Source organism: Stegostoma tigrinum, chromosome 8 (genome assembly GCF_030684315.1).
Source record: "Stegostoma tigrinum isolate sSteTig4 chromosome 8, sSteTig4.hap1, whole genome shotgun sequence".
NCBI classification, from domain to species: domain Eukaryota; kingdom Metazoa; phylum Chordata; class Chondrichthyes; order Orectolobiformes; family Stegostomatidae; genus Stegostoma; species Stegostoma tigrinum.
The window spans coordinates 87,577,645-87,601,563 of record NC_081361.1 but is presented as its reverse complement, the minus strand read 5'-3'; the positions used below and the strand labels follow the sequence as shown (position 1 = coordinate 87,601,563).

Below are 23,919 nucleotides of genomic sequence, written 5' to 3'. Positions count from 1 at the left end.
TTCACATTCTGTTCTTTTCAGAGAAGTCTAATTTCTTTTTTAATGTTTCAGATGAACCTCCATGAGTCTCTGGCATGCCACTCAATGTAGGAATTTCTTCTAATGTTGTTTTCATTTCCTGTACTAGTTATTTTAAATCTGTGCTGTCCCATTCTAGACCCCTTCACAAGTGGGATTGATTAAGGATCCTGGGATTGTACTCATTAGAGTTTAGAAGGTTGAGGGGAGATCTAATAGAAACTTACAAGATAATGTATGGCTTAGAAGGGATGGACGCTAGTAAGTTGTTTCCGTTAGTCGGGGACACTAGGACCCGTGGGCACAGCCTTAAAATTAGAGGGGGTAAATTTAAAACTGAAATGAGATGACAATTCTTCAGCCAGAGAGTGGTGGGCTTGTGGAATTCATTGCCACGGAGTGCAGTGGAGGCTGGGACATTGGATGCCCTCAAGGCAGAGATCGACAAATTCTTGATCTCACGAGGAATCAAGGACTATGGGGAGAGTGCAGGGAAGTGGAACTGAAATGCTCATCAGCCATGATTTAAATGGCGGAGTGGACTTGATGGGCCGAATTGCCTTACTTCCACTCCTATGTCTTATGGTCTTATGGTTTCTCTGTAATGACACTGGTCAGACTCATCATGATTTTGAAAACATCAGTCAAATCTCAGGCTTCTTTTCTCCAAGGAAATCAGTCATAATTCCTCATCTTTAGAATCATTTTCATAAATCGTTTCTGCACTTTCCAATGCAACAGGTTAAATCTGATATTCCCGGACCTGTTGGGAAGGTGAAAAGGTATCAGGAATGCCAATGCCGGCCACATGCCTCCTCTAAGCAAGACAGAATGTTTACTTCAGGGACAAAGCTTGGTGTCGAAATCATAGAAATGGCCTTGCGTGGGAACGAGGCAAGATCAGTGCAAGGTCAGGTCCCATGACAGTCAAGACAATTCTTCTTTGTTCATTGTTAAAGAAAAGTCGACTACAGTAGTTCTCCTATAACATGCTAGTTGCATTCTTGCGAAACCTCATGCAATAGAAAATCGCACTATAAGAAATTGTGTTATGGGGAAATCACTATACCTGTACAGCTGAAAAGTTTGCGTTATCCAAACAGTGTCCGCTATTCATCAATCGTATTACAGCCAATTCACATGAACAAAACGTGCTATAGTAGAACGACCTGATTTTATTGTCACATGTCCTCAAGTATAGGAATACAGGAGTACAATGAAAAGTGTACAAAGTCATCATTTTCTGGCACCATCCACGTCACAAAAACCAGAATTAAAGACAGAGCCCAAAAGGAAGAAAAACAGCTAGATTTAAAGAAAGAAAAATGTCTAGATCTTAAAGTCCCACCTCAATAAAGATGTATGGAACACTGAGCCTCCAGTGCAGGCACCTGGGCCTAGCTGCAGCCTGTAGTCTTTTCTTGCAGTCATTGCCTCAATTGCCAGGAGAAGCTTTGCCACCACTGCTGCCGCCACACCAATCACCAGAACATACTGCCAATTTCGACACTGCTGCATCCAATCTTCAGGAAGATTTTTGCAGTGGTGTGAATCACGTAGTAAGTACTCCAGACACAATGAAGAATCAGCAAGTTGTGATATTAATATGTTAAAGCAATACTATGACAGGAAAGATAGTTAGGGAAGAAGTGTAGTCACTGAAAGTGAAAGAAATAGTGAGAGTGTAATAAAAATGTGAGAATTTAAGAATGCATCAGAAATTGAAAGTTCAAAACTGATCCTGCAGTAATCAGATTGGATAACACAGAGGTGCTTAGAAGTTACATAGAATATAATGCTATCTTCCAAAAAAAATCAGTGACTTACAAACGCCAATGTGGACTGACAAATCAAATTGTACAAATAGGCCAAGACTTTTTTTTTTCATTCATTCATAGATGGCATCACTGACTAGGCCAGCATTTATTGCCCATCCCAGAATGTCAGTTATGAGTCAACCACATTGCTGTGGGTCTGGAGTCACATATAGGCCAGACCAGGTAAGAGTGGCAGTTTCCTCCCCTAAAGGTCATTAGTGAACCAGATGGGTTTTTCCAACAAATGGCAATGGATGCATGGTTACCGTGAGACTCTCAATTCCAGATATTTATTGAATTCAAATTCTTGCTGTCTTGGCAGAATTTGACAAGTTTGTTTAAAAAAAAGCAAAAAGTTTGAATGCACAGAAGAATTCTAGAGTGCCTTTGAAGGGTACTTGAGAGCTGTGTTAATTACCACACCAGTTTTAGCAGCACCAAAATTGTGATAAACCATTTTAAGAATCTGTTAAAGCTATTCCGGCACCAATTTAAGTTGTTATGTTGATGCTAGTGATGTCAGCATTGGTGCAATATTGTTACAGGGGGCCAAGATGCAAATCAAACCACAAGTCTGTTATTGCCCTAGAAAATTAAACTCCTGCCAGCAGAAATACTCATGATGTGGAAGTGCCAGTGTTGGACTGGGGTGAACAAGGTCAGAAGTCATACAATACCAGGTTATGGTCCACCAGGTTTACTTGAAATCACAAGTTTTTGGAGCGCTGCTTCTTTGTCAGATGGAGTGAAGAGAAGCGCACAGGCACATAATTTATAGGCAGAGAGATCAAAAGATCGTACAAATGTTGTGAGTGGAGTATTGACAGGCTGAATAATAAGTCTCTGCAGGTGATTAAAAGTGTCAGACATTGTGAGTAAAGTGTCAACAACTGAATAGCACATGAAGGGATGACCTATAATCTAATTAATTAAGGCAGAGAGATAATTACAAAAAATTAAAAATAAGGTGATGCTGGAAACAAACCAAATGTCTGGAATAACAAAAACAGAATGAACTGTGGATGCTGTAAATCAGGAACAGAAACAGAAATTGCTGGAAAAGCTCAGCAAGTCTGGCAGCATCTGTGAAGGGGAAATCAGAGTTAATGTTTTGGGTCCAGTGACCCTTCCTTGAACATCCCCAGTTCTAAGGAAGGGTCACCAGGCTGGAATAACATGATAAGTATAAGAGTTGTACACGGAGATTCTAATCAAAGTGACAAGTAATCCAAAAATGTACAAACTAATTAGAGAGATATCTCTCTGACAAGTTATCGAGGCGATGGTGTCAAAACAGGACAGTAAGGAAGATCCCAAACAATCTGTTGGGGTTACATGTAGCGCAACACGAACCAAGATCACTGTTGAAGCCACCTTCATGGATACGGAACTTGGCTATAAGTTTCTGCTCGGTGATTCTGTGTTGTTTTGTATCTTAAAAGCTACCTTGGAGGGCACTTACCCAAAGACTGCAGGCTGAATGTCCTGGACCACTGAAGTGTTCTCCAACTGGGAGGGAACATTACTATCTGGCAATTGTTGTACAGTGTGCATTCATTCATTGCGGTAGTATCTGCATGGTCTCATGAATATACTATGCCTTGGGGCATCCTTGCCTGCAACTTATAAGTTAGACAACATTGGCCGGGTCACTTGAATACCTGCTCTGTATGTGTTGAGTGGTGTTCCCACATGTGATGGTAGTATTCATGTCTATGATCTGACATGTCTTGCAGAGGTTGTATGGCAGGTTTATGTGGCATTGTGGTTGAAGTTGTCATAAAGGCTGGGTAGTTTGCTGGGAATGATGGTCTGTTTAAGGTTTGGATTGTTTAAGGTAAGAAGTGGAGGCGTAGGGATGACCTTGACAAGATGTTTGTCGTCATTGATGATACATTGAAGGGTGCAAAGAACATGGTGTAGTTTTTCCGCTCTGGGGAAGTACTGGATGATGAATGGTACTCTACTAGTTGTGTCCTGTGTCTGTCTTCTGAGGAGGTTGCTGTGGCATATCGATTATTCGAGCACTATATCTCCACATCATTCAACATCTTTGGGTGTCCGTCATGTTCCTCCTTGTCTGAGCAGATCCTGTGTACATGCAGGGCTTGTCCGTAGGGGATGGCTTCTTTCACATGTTTAAGGTGGAAATGCTCAACACTGCAGAAAGAGACACTGAGCTTAGTGTTGGCTCCACAACACCTCGAAGTCTACATATCTCACAATTCTGCAGAGACTTTTTATACAGATCATAGCCATCTCACTTTCATGAAATGATTCCATCACAAGAATTTTACACTTTTTAAATTTATGTGAGACCTGTATAATTTGAAAATCATTCATGATGCAGGAAAAGACTATCACCACAATGTTTTTCATAGTGGATGGGTTTGTCAAGAATGAATATGAAAGAAAATGTAAGTTATGACTGAAGTAGACTTGAGTAAAATATGATTGTTGTGAAAATCTTGTGTTTTTCATGTAAATATATTATTGTTACCATAAAATGGTAATAGTAATAAGAGGAAATTTTGGTTGGAAAGGAAACTGTCTCTTAAACAAATTTAATAAAGTGTGAAGCTGGATGAACACAGCAGGCCAAGCAGCATCTCAGGAGCACAAAAGCTGACGTTTCGGGCCTAGACCCTTCATCAGAGAGGGGGATGGGGGGAGGGAACTGGAATAAATAGGGAGAGAGGGGGAGGCGGACCGAAGATGGAGAGTAAAGAAGATAGGTGGAGAGGGTGTAGGTGGGGAGGTAGGGAGGGGATAGGTCAGTCCAGGGAAGACGGACAGGTCAAGGAGGTGGGATGAGGTTAGTAGGTAGCATGGGGTGCGGCTTGGGGTGGGAGGAAGGGATGGGTGAGAGGAAGAACCGGTTAGGGAGGCAGAGACAGGTTGGACTGGTTTTGGGATGCAGTGGGTGGGGGGGAAGAGCTGGGCTGGTTGTGTGGTGCAGTGGGGGGAGGGGATGAACTGGGCTGGTTTAGGGATGCAGTGGGGGAAGGGGAGATTTTGAAACTGGTGAAGTCCACATTGATACCATATGGCTGCAGGGTTCCCAGGCGGAATATGAGTTGCTGTTCCTGCAACCTTCGGTGAAGGTTGCAGGAACAGCAACTCATATTCCGCCTGGGAACCCTGCAGCCATATGGTATCAATGTGGACTTCACCAGTTTCAAAATCTCCCCTTCCCCCACTGCATCCCTAAACCAGCCCAGTTCATCCCCTCCCCCCACTGCACCACACAACCAGCCCAGCTCTTCCCCCCCACCCACTGCATCCCAAAACCAGTCCAACCTGTCTCTGCCTCCCTAACCGGTTCTTCCTCTCACCCATCCCTTCCTCCCACCCCAAGCCGCACCCCCAGCTACCTACTAACCTCATCCCACCTCCTTGACCTGTCCATCTTCCCTGGACTGACCTATCCCCTCCCTACCTCCCCACCTACACCCTCTCCACCTATCTTCTTTACTCTCCATCTTCGGTCCGCCTCCCCCTCTCTCCCTATTTATTCCAGTTCCCTCCCCCCATCCCCCTCTCTGATGAAGGGTCTAGGCCCGAAACGTCAGCTTTTGTGCTCCTGAGATGCTGCTTGGCCTGCTGTGTTCATCCAGCTTCACACTTTATTATCTTGGATTCTCCAGCATCTGCAGTTCCCATTATCTCTTAAACAAATTTGTTCAGTTAGAAGAAGGTGAAAATTCATGGCAGTAGAAGGGCAGTCTTATTTTGGTAGTTTCGAGGCTATCAGAATTGGAAAAAAGCCTTAAGCTGTTTTTACAGTCCAAGAACTCAATACAGAAAAGTGCTTTGAGCTTTTCATAGAATTCAATGAAGAAGTATCAGTGAGTTAACCTGTCTATGTGTTTCTGGCAGCAAGTTGTTGAATGCAAATTATTCTGACCTTGTCTATTGAATAAAAATTTTAAAGTGAAATAGGAGTAATTCTTCAGTGGGATTGCATGGTTTCCTACGGACTCTTAATCTACTTTGGTCACCTCATTCCCAAGCATTAGGTCAAACAGTGCATCCTTTCTTGTTAGATTGGAAATCTGCTGCAGTAAATTTTTCTGAACATGTTACAGGAATTCCTGCCCCTCACTTATGCTTGCCACTGAAACTATTTCAGCCTATATTTGGATAATTAAAGTCCTTGATTATAACTACCCAATGATCTTTGTGATTTCCTTGAAATGTATTCCTTGACATCCTTACCACAAGTAGTTGGCCTCTACTGGACAATTTACTTGCACATTTTTTTGTCCCTTAGTTGTAGCCAAATCGACTCTATCATCAACTTCTCAGGGTATTGTCTTTTTCCAGCACTGCAAAAGAACTCCTTAACTGATACTATCACCCCTCTCCCTTTTCTCCTTTTCCTGTCTTTCTTCAAAACCTTGTATCTAGGATATCTAACACACAGTCCTGCCCTTCTTTCAGCAAGATCTTTGTTTTAAGCCAAAGTATCATATTTCAGCAAGGCAATCTGCACCTGTAACTCACCAATCTGTTTAAATTCTATGCAGACTTGCACAGCAACCCTGGTTTAGATTTTATTTCTTTCTCTCTTACTTTGATACCACCAATTAAGTCATTGTTTCTTACTCAGAGAGAGTAGGAACTGCAGATGCTGGAGAATCTGAGATAACAAGGTGTAGAGCTGGATGAACACAGCAGGCCAAGCAGTATCAGAGGAGCAGGAAGGGTGACATTTCGAGCCTAGACCCTTCTTCAGAAATGGGGGAGGGGAAATAAATAGGGAGAGGGGGGAGGCGGATAGAAGATGGATAGAGGAGAAGATAGGTGGAGAGGAGACGGACAAGTCAAAGAGGCGGGGATGGAGCCAGTAAAGGTGAGTGTAGGTGGGGTGGTAGGGAGGAGATAGGTCAGTTCAGGGAGGACGCCAGGACAAGGGGGCAGGATGGGTTAGTAGGTATGAGATGGGGGTGGAGCTTGAGGTGGGAGGAGGGGACAGGTGGGAGGCGGGGATGAGCTGGGTTGGTTTTGGGATGTGGTCAAGGGAGGGGAGATTTCGAAGCTTGTGAAGTCCACATTGATACCATTGGATTGCAGGGTTCCCAAGCAGAATATGAGTTGCTGTTCCTGCAACCTTCGGGTAGCATCATTATGGCACTGCAGGAGGCCCATGATGGACATGTCTGAGGAGTGGGAGGGGGAGTTCAAATGGTTTGCGACTGGGAGGTGCAGTTGTTCAGTGTGAACCAAGCGTAGGTGTTCTGCAAAGCAGTCAGCAAGCCTCTGCTTGGTTTCCCCAATGTAGAGGAGGCCACAACAGGAACAGTAGATGCAGTATACCACATTGGCAGATGTGCAGGTGAACATCTGCTTGGTGTAGAAAGTCATCTTGGGGCCTGGGATAGGGGTGAGGGGGGAGGTGTAGGGGCACGTGAAGCACTTCCTGCGGTTGCAGGGAAACGTGCCGGGTGTGGTTGGGCTGGAGGGGAGTGTGGAGCGGACAGGGGAGTCACGGAGAGAGTGGTTCCTCCAGAAAGCAGATAAGGGTGGGGAGGGAAAAATGTCTTTTGTGGTGGGGTCAGATTGTAGATGGCGGAAGTGCCGGAGGATGATGCGTTGGATCCGGAGGTTGATGGGGTGGTATGTGAGGATGAGGGGATTCAGTTTTTGTTGTTATTGCAGGGAGTGGGTGTGAGGGATGAGTTGTGGGAAATGTGGAAGACATGTTTGAGGGCGTTCTTGACCACTGAAGGGGGAAGTTGTTGTCCTTGAAAAACTAGGACATCTGAGATGTATGGAAGTGGAATGCCTCATCCTGGGAATAGATGCGGCAGAGGCGAAGGAATTGGTAATAGGGGATGGCATTTTTGCAGGTGCGTGGGTGGGAGGAGGTGTATTCTAGGTAGCTGTGGGAGTCAGCAGGCTTGAAATAGATATTGATTTCTAGGTGGTTGCCAGAGATGGCAACAGAGAGATCCAGAAGGAGAGAGGAGTATTAGAGATGGTCCAGGTGAACTTAAAGTTGGTGTGGAAGGTGTTGGTGAAGTGGATGAACTGTTCGAGCTCCTCGTGGGTGCACAAGGCGGCGCCGATACAGTCATCAATGTCACGGAAGAAGAGGTGGGGTTTAGGGCCAGCGTAGGTACGGAAGAGGGATTGTTCCACGTAACCTACAAAGAGGCAGGCATAGTTTGGGCCCATGCAGGTACCCATGGCTTCCTCCTTTGTCTGTAGGAAGTGAGAGGAATTGAAAGAGAAGTTGTTGAGGGTGAGGACGAGTTCGGCTAAGCAGATGAGGGTGTCAGGGTAGGGGAACTCGTTGGGCCTGCGGGACAGGAAGAGGCAGAGAGCCTTTAGGCCGTCTGTATGGGGAATGCAGATGTGTAGGGACTGGACGTCCATGGTAAAGATGAGGTGTTGGGGCCCGGGGAATTGGAAGTTCTGGAAGAGGTGGAGCGATAAGCGATAGTCTCCCCAGACTGACCTACCTCCTCCCTATCTTCCCACCTACACTCATCTTTACTGGCTCCATCCCCGGCTCTTTGACCTGTCTGTCTCCTCTCCACTTATCTTCTTCTCTGTCCATCTTCTATCCGCCTCCCCCTCTCTCCCTGTTTATTTCAGAAATGCCTTCCCCATTTCTGAAGAAGGGTCTAGGCCTGAAACATCAGCCTTCCTGCTCCTCTGATCCTGCTTGTCCTGCTGTGTTCATCCAGATCTACACCTTGTTATCCCTGTTTCTTACTTTGCTGCTTTGTTTCCTATTATTCTGTGAATCTGTGTACCTCACTGATATTATTTCTTTGTTCCTAAAATAATTTAACTCCTCCCAAACAGCACTAGGAAAATGTTTTGCCAGGAACTCAGCTGTTTTCAGGAGCAAACCATCTGGCCTTTACGGGTCTAATCTCTTCAGAAGTGGACCCAACATCCTAACTGCAATTTGAACCCTTGCCCAAGAACATTCACCTGAGCCTCTAGATTTTTAGTCCATTGTTATTATCACTGTCTTCTTCTTCAAGGCTAGTCAAATATTGTCAGCTGACCCTTTATTCAAAGATTATATTCACTCAGGGCCACAGGTTTCTGCCATGGGTTTTCATGTGACTAATCAGGCCAATTCTAAACTTGTATAACATTAGGCACATGTGACAGGATCTTCCACAAGGTAATCACATCAAAAGTACAAAATTTGCTTCCCTTTCTTTCCTTCTCTGTCATCACTCTGTCTCATCATTAAGACATTAGTAAGGGGATCAAAGATTACAGTGAGAAGACAGGAGAATAGGTTGTGAAACTTATCAGCCTCAATCAAATGATGCAGCAGACTTGATGGCCCTAATGGCCTAATTCTGTTCCTATATTTTATGATATTATGGATGTGTGACTCAAAGTATGATGCACCTTGATAGATAAGTAGTCTCCATTCTGAATGATTAGTAGCAAGCTCCTCACAATTATTAATACCAATGCTTTAAGGGAGCTCAGGGAAGTCTTTGAGGCATTCACTATGTCTTCTATTAAAATGCCAGCCATTTGAGTGTTGAAAAAGCCCGGATATTGCAGGGGAGTTTTTTTTTAAATTCACTCATGGGCTATGGGTATTGCTCGCTGCGCCAGCTACTATTGCACATCCCTAGATTTCAGCCATTTGAACACAATGTCTCATCTACTCAAATTTATTTTGTAGGAGTTGTATCTAAATGCTTGTAGAGCTGTGTTCGAAAAGGACATTAGCATATGTTTGGCCTACTGAATCCAGAAAATTCAGCTGACTAAATTTCTCTGGAACACTTATGTGTTGCTGATACACAGTCCAATTCTCATTGCAGTGTGGTGATGTGAAGTGCTCTGTACATTAGGGCTTTTGTTGACTTGCAAAAGTCTTTGTTCTCAAATGCTTGTTTGTAGAAGATTGAATTGGTACAACAGATCTGGTGTTGGATCTCTCCATCAATGATGGCCTTTTGAGAAAGGTAACTGCCATGTTAAGGGAAGTTCTTAACATATTCCAAGTCTCACCTTCAATGTGTCAGTATGGATCTAAGCCAGTTGATGAGAAGGAACCCTAGTACTTCCAGGTCTTCCTACATGTATGTGTACGTTCAGACAATGAATAACCACCATTTGTTTCTTTGTAACCTTAAATAAAGTAAATTTAACAAATTAATTAACCAGACATTTACAGATTCCCTTGTTTAAATTCAAAATTATATATCAATCTTTCCAAAATCAATTTTAAAAATGTATTTCTTCTTTATCAGTGATAATGGGAACTGCAGATGCTGGAGAATCCAAGATAATGAAATGTGAGGCTGGATGAACACAGCAGGCCCAGCAGCATCTCAGTCCTGAGATGCTGCTGGGCCTGCTGTGTTCATCCAGCCTCACATTTCGTTGTCTTTCTTCCTTATCACATGTTTTAATAAAACCAGCCATTAACAGATCACATATTCTTCCTGTTTTCAAAAATATCCATATGTTGAAAATTACTATAAAGCAATTAAAGAAAATAATTTTGCCTATTCTTCAAATAATATTAATCTAATCTGAATATTCCACATTTATATCACAACACAAGACGTCCCTCTTCAAGAGATCTAATAATCCCCTAGGGAAAGAATTTCTCTTTGCAAAAAATAATGTCTGAAAATTGATGACATGCATCGACCCATTTTGTTTTAAAAATCGATTTCCTGTCCAATGTTTTGTTCACGCTGGTAAGTTTGCTTCTCAATTCACTGTGTCATCCCTCGTACAATGAAATTATTCTCAACAGAATGATTAACATTCTATGGAACTTTTTTTGTCAGAATGCCCCTTATATAAGATTTCCTTTGGAATATTAGACAAGTACACCTCCATATCTATTTCTACTCGTGCTAGTGTTTCAGCAGCAAAAGGTGCTTTTTAATAATTCTTTTTATCTTCTTGGCGTCCTAGACCAATTGACACATTTATTATTCTTTCCAATCAAGAATATGATGAACACTGAAATTTTAGAATATTCACCTGAAGATAGGTATGTGAAGCCTGATCATCCAAGGCTGGAAACTCGAATGCACACTTCTCCAAATTTAGTTTATTTAATGTTTTATTTGCTTTCAGAACCTCCTCGACTATAATGTGTTTTAACATACTCAATTTCAATAAGTCATTACTGAATCAGTTCCAGTAAAAATCAGTTCAACTGATCCAATCAAACTTCTTAACTGGTCTCTTTCTACCTTGGATGCAGCTTCCTCCTTCTTTAAGGATAAGTATTCAGATGTGATTAACCTCGAAGTAACATATTTCATCCAAAGTCACACCTAACTTGTTCTGCTTGATAACTAATCATATTTCATTGAAAACCCTGAAGCTTGATTACCAATCTTAAACTGATTTTTTAAAAATTTTATATACGAGACATTACTTGAATTCTTCAGAAAATCTCCACAGAAAATCATTGATGTGCTACATAACTCTGTCAGTTTCTCTTTACAATATTGTGCTTTAAACTGAATGCACCAATTGCAGCAAGGTCGGCTTACCTACTATCTACTAAATACCAGATCCTCCCTGCATTAATTCACCCATAACTACATTTGTTTAATTTCCATAGCTTGAATGTTTTCAAAAATACTTGCCTTTGAAACTTTTCTCCTTCAAAAATGCAGTTTTACAATAATCACTTTATTTTCCCCAGGAGCATGTTGCTAAAAGAGCTAAGAAGATCTTCAAAATTGTGTTTCCTGCAGTAAGGGAATCACTCTGACAACATGAACACTGATTTTTTATTCAAACCCTAAGCCACTAGTCTTCTTTAGCCTTAAATGTCCCACGAGGGAGCAATTTTTCTATGCACATCCATATCTTTGATAAGGCTTGATGTCCCCTATCTGATAACTCAGTGTATACACCAAATTCTTTTCAATGGTTTTTATTTGGCATCCTTTTCCAACTTATAATGTGTTTAAAACTTTGCAATCATAAGGGTTTATACTTCTCATACTATTCTCAGCTTGTTCCATAGTCCTTGATCTTGTCAAACAATTACCTTACTCACCCTCCAAGACTACTACTAAAGGAGATAATGGGAACTGCAGATGCTGGAGATTCCAAGATAATAAAATGTGAGGCTGGATGAACACAGCAGGCCAAGCAGCATCTCAGGAAAGCTTTTGTGCTCCTGAGATGCTGCTTGGCCTGCTGTGTTCATCCAGCCTCACATTTTATTATCTACTACTAAAGGATCTCCCTTTCCTTTGATCAGAATTCCTTTTACAAGTTCACAAACCTTTTCCTAAAGGGACACACTCACCTCCAAGTTCACATTCAGGACTCGTACTGCATTTTCTGGCCTTCTATAACTTTACCACCCCTCTCGTCCCTTATTTTACACATCTAGGCAACGTTTGTATTTACTGATGGCTTTCACTGCTCTCGCTATAATGGTGGCATTTTTCCCTTCACTGACCTATATTACTCTGGTGTCAGCTCCAAGCTGTTGTCCTCTGGGGCATATAGCCTTGTCCTACATTTCTGTATCAATTTGTCCAAACTCAGTCAGCCCTTCATCTGCTGTAATCTGGCCTTTCTATGTGTCCAACACGAGTGCTTCAACTCTTTCTGTGATTTCTTCGATTCAGTGCCAATCAGTGGCAGTGAATCTTAGACCATAAGACATAGGAGTGGAAGTAAGGCAATTCGGCCCATCAAGTCCACTCCGCCATTTAAATCATGGCTGATGGGCATTACAACTCCACTTCCCTGCACTCTCCCCGTAGCCCTTGATTCCTTCTGAGATCAAGAATTTGTCAATGTCTGCCTTGAAGGCATCCAACGTCCTGGCCTCCACTGCGCTCCGTGGCAATGAATTCCACAGGCCCACCACTCTCCGGCTGAAGAAATGTCAACTCATTTCAGTTTTAAATTTACCCCCTCTAATTCTAAGGCTGTGCCCACGGGTCCTAGTCTCCCCGCCTAACGGAAACAACTTCCTCGCGTCCACCCCTTCTAAGCTATACATTATCTGGTAAGTTTCTATTAGATCGCCCCTCAACCTTCTCAGCTCTAATGAGTACAATCCCAGGATCCTTAACCGTTCATCATACGTTAAACCTACCATTCCAAGGATCATCCATGTGAATCTCCGCTGGACACGCTCCAGGGCTAGTATGTCCTTCCTGAGGTGTGGGGCCCAAAATTGGACACAGTATTCTAAATGGGGCCTAACTAGAGCTTTATAAAGCCTCAAAAGCACATCGCTGCTTTTATATTCCAACCCTCTTGAGATAAACGACAACATTACATTTGCTTTCTAAATCACAGACTCTACGTGCAAGTTAACCTTTAGAGAATCCTGGATCAACACTCCCAGATCCCTTTGTACTTCTGCTTTACAAATTTTCTCACCATTTAGAAAATAGTCCATGCCTGTATTCTTTTTTCCAAAGTGCAAAACCTCACATTTACTCACATTGAATTTCATCAGCCATTTCCTGGACCACTCTCCTACCTGTCTAAATCTTTCTGCAGCTTCCCCACCTCGTCAGTATACCTGCCTGTTCACCTATCTTATATCATCAGCAAACTTTGCCCGGATGCCCCCGGTCCCTTCATCCAGATCATTAATATACAAGGTGAACAGCTGCGGCCCCAACACTGAACCCTGTAGGACACCAGTCGTCACCGGTTGCCATTCTGAAAAAGAGCCTTTTGTCCCAACTCTCTGCCTTCTGTCAGACAGCCAATCCTCAATCCGAACCAGTAGCTCACCTCGAACACCACGGGCCCTCACCTTGCTCAGCAGCCTCCCGTGAGGCACCGTATCAAAGGCCTTTTGGAAGTCTAGATAGATAACATCTACTGGGTTTCCCTGGTCTAACATACTTGTTACCTCTTCAAAGAATTCTAACACGTTTGTCAGGCACGACCTCCCCTTACTAAATCCATGTTGACTTGTTCTGCACTTGCAGAAATTTAGAAATCTCATCCTTGACAATGGATTCTAGAATTTAACCAACTACCGAGGTTAGGCTAATCGGCCTATAATTTTCCATCTTTTGCCTTGATCCTTTCTTAAACAAGGGGGTTACAACAGCAATTTTCCAATCATCTGGGACTTTCCCAGACTTCAGTCACTTTTGAAAGATCATGACCAAAGCCTCCGCTATTTCCTCAGCCTCCTCCCTCAGAAATCTAGGATGTAGCCCATCGGGGCCAGGAGATTTATCAATTTTTAAACCTTTTAGCTTTTCTAGCACTTTCTCTTTTGTAATGCCTACCATACTCAACTCTGCCCCCTGACTCTCCCCAATTGTTGGCATACTACTCGTGTCTTCCACTGTGAAGACTGACGCAATGTACTTATTAAGTTCTTCAGCTGTTTCCTTTTCTCCCATCAATAGCCTTCCAGCATCAATTTGGAGCAGCCCAATGTCTACTTTTGCCTCTCATTTGTTTCTTATGTATTGAAAGAAGCTTTTACTCTCATTTCTAATATTACTAGCTAGCGTACCTTCATATTTGATCCTCTCCTTCCTTATTGCTCTCTTTGTTATCCTCTGTTTGTTTTTGTAGCCTTCCCAATCTTCTGATTTCCCAGTGCTCTTGGCCACTTGATAGGCTGTCTCTTTTTCTTTGATATATTTCCTGACTTCCATTGTCAGCCATGGCTGTCTAATCCCACCCTGGATAATCTTTCTTTTCTTTGGGATGAACCTCTGTACCATGTCCTCAATTACACCCAGAAACTCGTGCCATTGTTGCTCTACTGTCTTCCCTGCTAGGCTCTGCTTCCAGTCAATTTTCGTCAATTCCTCTCTCATGCCCCTGTAATTACCTTTATTTAACCGTAACACCATTACATCCGATTTTGCCTTCTCTCTTTCAAACTACAGACTGAACTCTACGATATCTTGAGGAATGTTCCCTTGCCACGCTGTAAAATTACTGTTTTTCCATAACTATCTATAACTTTCCTATACCATTCCACCCTGCTTGACCTTCGGTTTTGTAATATAACATGTCGCCTGAGTTAAAATCAGTTTTTGATGGCCTTTTATGATATTGGAAGATTCACTGAATTTTCTGTCAAACTCCAGCCTTAATAAATGCCCTACTCTCCACATGTATGCTACTGAAGTGCTCAGAAAAGGAGTTCGAGCTAATTATAGTGCCTTACAAGTCAGGGAATGATAACTCCTTAGCAAAATAATTTTTGGATTTCTCCTGTAAAACAATTGATTTGGACTGTAGCTGCCAACCAATTGCACTGAGTACTTCATATGGACTATCCCCGCCAAGGCAGGGGTTAATTTACAATTTGGTTGGTCTGCTAGGATTTTATGATGCATCTCATCCATTTCTGTGTGATTTCTTTCATGCTGTCTCTTATCAAAGAGATTGTCCACCGCTGTGTTTATTACCATAATGCCAAAATTTTCACTACATTGACAAAGTCCTTCCATTGGCTGTTAGGAAGGTAGCTGATGCCAGCAGTCAAATTCCTAACTACTTCTCAATTACTTTGCTTTGATTTGATTCATTGCTGTCATATGTACTGAGGTACAGAGAAGGGAGTTATCTTACAAGCAGATCATACTATACAAGTGCATCAAGATAACAGAACAGAGTGCAACATGTCACAGCACTTCAGAAGGTGCATAGAGAGATTAACATCAACATTAAAGGGATACATTCAAAAGTCTGATAACAGCAGGGAAGAAACTGTTCCCGAATCTGTTTGTAAGCGTATACAAATTTTTATATCTTTTGCCTGACAGAAGAGGGTGGAAGAGAGTATAACCATGGTGGGAGGGGTCTTTGAATGTGTTGACTGCTTTCCCGAGACAGCAGGAAGTATAGATGAATTAAATGGATGAAGGCTTGTTTGCGTGATGGATTGGGCTGTGTTCACAACTCTCTGTAGTTTCTTCCAGTTTTGGAAATAGCAGCTGCTATACCACACTGTGGTGCCTCCAGATAGGGTGCTCTCTATGGTGCAGCTATAAAACTTTGTAAGAAATGCCAAATTTCCTTAGCATCCTTACAAAGTGCTTTCTTGACCATAATGTCAATGTGGGTGGACCAAGATAGATTGTTGGTGATCAACACTCCCAGGAATGTGACGGTCTCAACCATCTTTCACCTCAGCATCATTGACGCAGCGGGGCATGCCTTCCATTCTGCTTCCTGGAGTCAATGACCAGCTCCTTCACTTCGCTGATGTTGATTGTGGAATTGTTGTCTTTATACCATGCCATTAAGCACTCTACCTCTTTCCTGGACTCTGTCTTGTTGTTGTTTGAGCTCTGATCTACAACAGTCCTGTCGTCAGCAATCTTGTAAATGAATCTGGTCCCACAGTCATGAATGTACAAGGAGTATGGCAGGGTGCTGAGTACGCAGCCTTGCAGGGCACTAGTGTTGTGGATTATGTTAGAGGAGCTGTTTCCACCTATCCTTACCAAACTGCGATCAGTTGGTCAGAAAGTTGAAAATCCAGTTACAGAGGGAGGAGCAGAAACCTAGGTCCCAGAGATTGGAAATGAATTTGTGTGGTGTTGAAGGCAGAGCTGTAGTCAATAAGTTGGTGGCTGACATAGGTATCCTTGTTGTCCAGATGTTCCACAGAAGAGTGTACGGCTAGGGAGATGGTATCTGCCATGGACTTGTGCCAGTAGGCGAATTGCAAAGGATCAAGGCAGTCTGAGAGGCTGAAGCTGATATAAACCATGACTAACCTCTCAAAGCACTTTATAACTATGGAGGTCAGAGCCACCAGGTGGTAGTCATTGAAGCACACTGCATGATTTTTCTTTGGCACTGGGATGATGGTGATCTTCTTGTAGCAAGTGGGGAATTCAGATCATAATGTGGAGAAGTTAAGGATGCCTGTGAATACTCCCATCAGCTGGTCTCCCCTGGATCTGAGTGCACAGCTGGGGACTCCAAACGGGCCAGTCGCTTTCCTTGGGTTCACCCTTAAGAAGGCCTTAACATTTGCAGCAGTGACCAAGGTACAGGTGCGTCAAAGGTTGATGGGGCTGTTGACATCGTTTCACTATCCTTCTGTTCAAAAGGAGCACAGAATGCAGTAAAATCATCGGGTAGGGATGTACTCTTTCCCCCAGTTTTGTTTGACTTTGCTTTATAGCCCATTATGTTGTGTAAGCCTTGCCGCAAATGAAGGGTGTCCATGTGGTTAGTTTGGGTCTCAAGCTTAATTTGGTATTGCCTCTTTGCAAACCTAATGGCCTTTCAAAGGTCATACATGGATTTCCTGTATTGATCAGGGTCGCCTGAGACCTGGACTTCAGTGGAGGTAGATCTTCCAGTTCAATCATGGTTTCCAATTGGGGAATATTCGGATTACCTTCTTTGACATGCAGTCATGTACACGCTTCCTGAGTTCTTGAATATGGATTGTCCACCGACTCCAAGCAGTCCTATAAAAGCTCTCCAGCTTCCTCCAACTAACAGTGCACTACTTTATGTACTGGGTGCTGACATTTCAATTTCTGCTTGTAAACTGGGAGGAGAACAGCATCGTGGTCTGATTTTCCAAAATGCGGACTAGGGACTTTGTCCACTATTATTCCTTTCTCTTCCATATCCCCATTTACCTCTGTTAACCTTTGATTCTCTTGTCTCATAAAATTTGTTTACTTTTGCCTTAAGTGTATTTGATGATCCAGCTGGCTTCCAAGGTAAAGAGTTCCAAAGTCTTGCAGCCTTCTCAAAGAGTAAAAAATATTCTCCTCACCTCTATCCTGAAAGGTAAACTCCTAATATTGAAACAGGGCTTCCTAGTTCTGGCTGTACTTCTGGAAATGAATGTTTTCCCAGGATTTCTTCAAGGCTTCTGACATTTATTCCAAAAGACTGTTTCTTTCTGAAATTTTAACTCCATATAAGAGGGCTGTAAGCATGCTTGACACCTTAGCAATGTTCAACAACTTAAAGGCAAGCACTGAAATAGGAAACTCTAAGTCGAATTTTTTTGTGATCTTGCATATAATCTGTTAAATTCGATTATGTATTATTCTAGACATTTCTAAATTTATTGAAGCCTGATCATGCAACACATGCATTCAGTAGGCCGTATTTTTTCATAAACGTAGAGCCAGAATATCCAATTCTTCCTCAGTCATTGATTCTTGAAATTCTAGCTCTTAAGAATATTTTATACCTGATCCTGCTTCTAGTTGGAAGTGACAGTGCCTTCTTTTATTTTGGAAGGATGTGACACATGTCAATATATATACTTCACTTTTCCATCACTCGTCAAACTCACTTTCAGTTAACATTGCTGGAAAACTGTATGCTGACACTTTACATTTGTTTCAGCCATACTCCTCAAAGATAAATTAGATTACATCCACTACAATCCCAATGACTCCCACAGTTACCTGGACTATACATGCTCACACCTTGTTTTCTGTAAAGACTCCATTTCATTCTCCCAGTTTTTCCTTTTCCATCACATGTATCCTGACGAAGTCACCTTCCACATGAGGGACTCGAAATGCCCACCTTTTTCATCAACCAAGGATTCCCTAGTTGACAGAACCCTTAGCTATGTGTGATCCATTTCCCATACTTCGGCCCTTCTCTTCCCTCCCACAACAATAACAAAGTACCCCTGATCCTCACTTTCTACCCCATCAGCTTCTGCATCCAAAGGATCATAAACCACCTTCTCCAATCAAATGCCACTACCAGACATATATTACTTTCTTTTCTCTTGTAAATCCCATTCCCTCCGGTCCATTGCTCCTCCACTTCCAATGTCTCCCCACACCCTTATGGCATCTTTCCAAGTAATCATAGAAGGTGCAACACTTGCCCATTTACCTCCTTCCTCCTCACCACCTAAGGACACATCTTCCAGGTGAAGCAGTGATCTATCTGCACTTTGCTCAATCTAATCCATAACTTTCGCAGCCCACAGTATGATCTCCTTTACGTCAGAGAGACAAAATGCATACTGGTTGACAATTTTGTAGTATCATAGAATCCTGACTGTGTGGAAAAAGGCTCTTCGGCCCAACAAGTCCACACCAACCCTCAGAGCACCCACTCAAACCCATTCCCCTGTAACCCACCTAATATACAAATCCCTGAACACTACGGGAAATTTAGTATGACCAATCCACCTAGCCTTCACATCTTTGGACTGTGGGAGGAAACTGGAGCACCTGGAGGAAACCTATGCACACATGGGAAGAATGTGCAAACTCCACACAGACAGTTGCCCGAGGGTGGAACTGAACCCGGGTCCCTGGTTCTGTGAGGCAGCAGTGCTAACCACTGGGCCACCATACCGTCCTACAAATATCTATGTTCTGTCCGTAAAAATGACCCTGAGTTTCTGGATGCCTGCCACTTCATCTCTGTCTCAGGATTGTCGTAGTGCTCCAGGAAGGCTCAATGCAAGCTGGAGGAGCAGCATCTCATTCTGCACCTGAGACCCTGCAGCCTTCACAGGTAAATGTTGAGTTCAATTATGTTCTTTACTCACTCCAACACCCAAGTCCTGTAACGACATTAGTTGTTTTAGGCACAGCCAACCCATTTTCACCTACTTCTGATCTCTATTAACAGTGTTTCTACTTCTCTGACTTACTATCATTCATTCCTTTGTCTGCCCAGCTGTCTTACTCTCTCTCTGGGCTCCATCTTAACCCATCCACTTATTCCTTTTCCCTGTCTTGAGGATATTTACCACCTTTTCATAGTTATCAATTCTGAAGATGGGTCACTGGACTTGAAACATTAACTCTGCTTTCTCTCAAGAGGTGCTGCCAGATCTGCCTAGTTTGTCTAGCAATTTGTGTTTTTTGTTTCAGATTACAACCTGCTGTTTGAAAATAACTTTTAGGATGGAATATTCCCAGCTCCTGAACAATTAAAGGCCATGGTGATAAAGTTGGGAAAAATCAGGCGAGATATCCAGTAAGGACCCTGTAAATGTCAAGAGCAAAATCTTCCATTTTCCAATTAAGTGTTGAACCGCAAGATGAGATTCTCCTGAGTGAGCAGTGAGAGGCTGATGTACGTAACTTATCACTCATTAAAAGCCTCATTTTTATAGAGTCTCACATAGAAACATAGAAGATAGGAACAGGAAGAGGCCATTCAGCCCTTTAAGCCTGCTCCGCCATTCTTCACGATCATGGCTGATCATCCAACCCAACACCTAATCTGCTTTCTCTCCATAAACGTTGATCCCGTTCATGCCGAGTGCTGTGTCTAGTCAGCTCTTGAACATATTCAATGTTTTGGCATCAACTACTTGCTGTGATAATAAATTCCACAGGCTCCACACTCTGTGGGTGAAGAAACGTCTTCTCATCTCACCCTAAATCATCTACCCCAAATCCTCATAATGTGACCCTTGATTCCGGACACACCACCATCAGGAACATCCTCCCTGCATCTAGCCAGTACAGTCCAGTAGAATTTTATAAGCCTCTATGAGATCCCCCCTCATTCATTTGAAATCCAGCGAAAACAATCCTAACCTAGTCAATCTATCCTCATATGTCAGACCCTCCATCCCCAGAATCAGCCTGGTAACCCTTCGCTGCACTCCCTCGAGAGCAAGAACATCCTTCATCAGAAAAGGAGACCAAAGCTGCACACAATATTCCAGGTGTGGTCTCAGCAACGCCCTGTACAACTGCAGCAACACATCCCTGCTCCTGCTCTCGCAATGAAGGCCAAATACCATGTGCCCTCTGTACCACCTGCTGCGCCTGCATGCTTACCTTCAATGACTGGTACACAAGGACACCCAGGTTCCACTGCATCCTCTCCAAATTTACAGCCATTCAGGTAATAATCTGCCTTCTTGTTTTTGCTTCCAAAGTGAATAACCTCCCATTTATTCACATTATACTGCATTTACCATTGATTTGCCCACTCACCCAACCTGTCCAGATCATGCTGAAGGATCTCTGCATCCTCGTTACAGTTCACCCACACCCAACTTGGTATCATCTGTAAACTTGGAAATGTTACATTTTGTTCCCTCATCCAAATCATTAATATATATTATGAATAGCTGGGGTCCCAGCATCAATCCCTGTGGTTCCCCATTAATCTGCAGTTTCTAATTCCCTTATCCATCAGTTAGAAACCAGACACTGAGAATTCCTGACATCAACGTCCTAGTGGGTATATGGCAACACCAGCTTGCTGCTTAGTCCTGCAAACCTCCATCTTAAAGGCAGCCAGCAGCAGAATCTCAGGGCACATTCCACTGGCATGTAAACATGTCCTGGCCTCACTGCGACACCATGGCACATTTTGGATCCACTTACGGTACGGTTCTGCACTTTGGAGCCCACTAGCACATTTTCTTTCAATATTGCTGCAAGTATGTTTTGCACACAGGTACAGACACCCAACTCTATGACTGGGCCAGGTTGCATGTCAGGACTCCTTGCTTGATCTCTTAACACTTACTCACTTTGTGTCTATTTCACCGCTTACAGCATTCCTGACTTGCCTTTCCTTGCCTTTTGGCACTTTGCCCCCCCCCCAGCCACACCTTAAAAATTCACAAGACTTCTGCCTTGCTTTGCTGTTTAGCACAGACACAAAGGCAGGCAGCTTTTCAATGCTTGTCATGAGTCATTAGGTGGACATGTTGCTCTAAGATACAGTGTTATGTCAATCTCATACCTATTGCAAGTGCCAACAGTTTGCAAGGCAGACACAATACAACTGCATCAATAAAAGGGTCATGTCTCAAATTCCTCAAGTCAAGGGGTTCTGACATTGTCAGTGTGTTCTAGTTCAGTCAGTCAAGGGCATCATCTGCTCACATTCCAAGGGCTTGGGCATGATCAGTTGGGGCCATCAGGTGCAGGGAGCCTGTCTCACAGCAATCTAGGCAATGGGATATGGTCAGTCTGCAGTTTCAGCACCAGTAAAGGGATTCATGGTTCAGCATGGGATCTACACAGAGAACAGTTTGGGCTCTGGTCAGTCATGAATGTCAACCCATGTCATTCAGTGGAATGGGTCGCAGTGAGTCCTACAGGTCAGTAGAATGAAGGTCAGGGGGAGACCAGGGAACTCTGCTCCGATAGAGAGGTTGGGAAACTCAGTGATAGCAATTGGAGGCGGCAACCTGGAAAGCAAAGGGACAAGGACAATGAAGGAGGCGATTCAACATGTAAGGTGGGGATTGGTAGCGCATGGGCAGATATGGGATGCTACAGAACTGGGAACTTAGCGGTGGTCACAAACACAGTGGTCTCAGAAGGAAAAAATGTGTATCACAGGGGTGGGCAGGACTAAACTGTAGGGATGGACTCGGGGGTAAGGATTGGATTTACGGGCATAACTTCAGGTGGTATATCACAACAAGTGGGGGACCAGAAGTAATGGGCTGACCAGGGAGTTTCAGATAGAAGTGGTCATGCAGATTCAGGGAACTCCTCAATTACCAAGCTGAGTCCGTGACTTGCAGTGCCAGGCACGACCAGCTTCCATGTTCTGAGGATTCCTAACTGCAAACTAACATACCCAAAGTAGGCAGAATGAGATTTTTTTCTGTCTTAATATGTGAACTCTAAGACTTAAGAATTGGATGCCCTTCAAGGGGCAATTTCACCAGTCATGCACTTGCAGAGTACAGGTCGAAATGTTCAAGTGATCTTGACCATGTCGTTAGTCATTGCAGATTAAGGATCATCATCTCTGCAAAGCAATAGAAATCACAGGAGACTTTAAAACTGACACTTTTAGGTCACGAAGCACAAAGCTAATGCAAGATCTCAGAAGATACATAGAGGCATAGAACTAATTTCCCATAACCTTTAAGTGAGAGTTCTCCACATGCTCTTATATGCAATGATACATTTCTTGAGTGATGTGGGGTTGGTAGGACAAGATCTCAGTAATCATGCAACATTTTTAATCTCCTACTGTCTCTTTGCAACATGACTGGTGCTGTATCAGTACCTTAAGGTACAATGTCAAAGTTCCATGTAGAGGCATTCCATGGCCCTCCTTGTCTTGAGTGGTCCATGTTCCACTGTATTGGAGGAGTGAGCTGAACCATCATTGTGAGTCATGCAAATGCTGACTGCTCACATTATGAAGAACCAGTTCTGTTTCTTATGTTCCGCACACAATTCATTGCAAGTATGATTGATCCATCCATCCACAGCAGGGGTCATTGTCACTGTTATTGTGATGCAACAAAGAAATGGAGGAGGAACAAGTGTGCCAATAAACTCAGGGCCAGCAGCAACCTCCAGCTGATGCTGTACAGCCTCCTCATGAAGAAGCCACAGCTGAAATGCTCCTTCAGATGCACAGGAGGTGCAGGTGGGCTAGAGTGTTTCAGCCCCGATGCCATTTCCTCCAGATGAGTGAGGCATAGTGTCAGTGCAATGTCCCAAGATATTGTTGTAGAATTACGCCAACCACTGGAGCAGGACTTGAGACATGAAGGAGTGGGTAGCCATTTCTATCCCAGAGGCAATCAAGATGACAGCCGCATTGAAATTTTATGCAATTGGCTCCTTCCAAGGAGCCACTAGGGACTTGTGTGGGATCTGTCAGATTTCAATCCTTAAATGTATCAAGGCTGCTACCAATACAATTTATGCCAGATTACACGGCTTAATTTCATTTCCCCATGAAAAAGTTGGTACTGCAGCCCAGACTTCAGTAACATTGCCAACTTCCCCCAGCCACAGAATGGAATAGATTTTATACACGTTGCATTGAGATTCATACCATAATACAGCTGAATGTACCAATAGAAAACGGTTCCCGTCCGTCAATGTGCAAGCAATCTGAGATCATCAGCTGTACATCCTAGAAATCTGCTTCAGGTTCCCTACAAGCTGGCACGATGTCTAAATCCTTGAGAACTTTCATCTCCCTGCTAGATTGAAGGGACGAGGTGCCTTACAAGGATAGTTACTGGGGGACAATGGTGAGACTCTGTGGCTCTGGCTGATGACTATTATACAATGTCATGACTGAGACTGAGCATGATATACTACTTACCATTCTTTGACTGAGGCCACAGTAGAGCAGACAATGGGGCAGACCAAGGAAGCCTGAATTCAAGTCCCACCTGCCCCAAAGG

General features: G+C 43.3%; 1 protein-coding gene across 1 annotated transcript in view; it reads left to right on the top strand.

The window, feature by feature from the left end:
• Positions 1-3,117: 3,117 nt before the first annotated feature.
• hfm1 (helicase for meiosis 1) overlaps positions 3,118-23,919 on the top strand; it is a 196,441-nt gene continuing 175,639 nt past the window's right edge. Inside the window, exon 1 of the mRNA XM_059647692.1 lies at positions 3,118-3,247. Coding sequence (XP_059503675.1) covers positions 3,118-3,247 — 130 coding nt within the window. The remainder of the gene's footprint in view (positions 3,248-23,919) is intronic.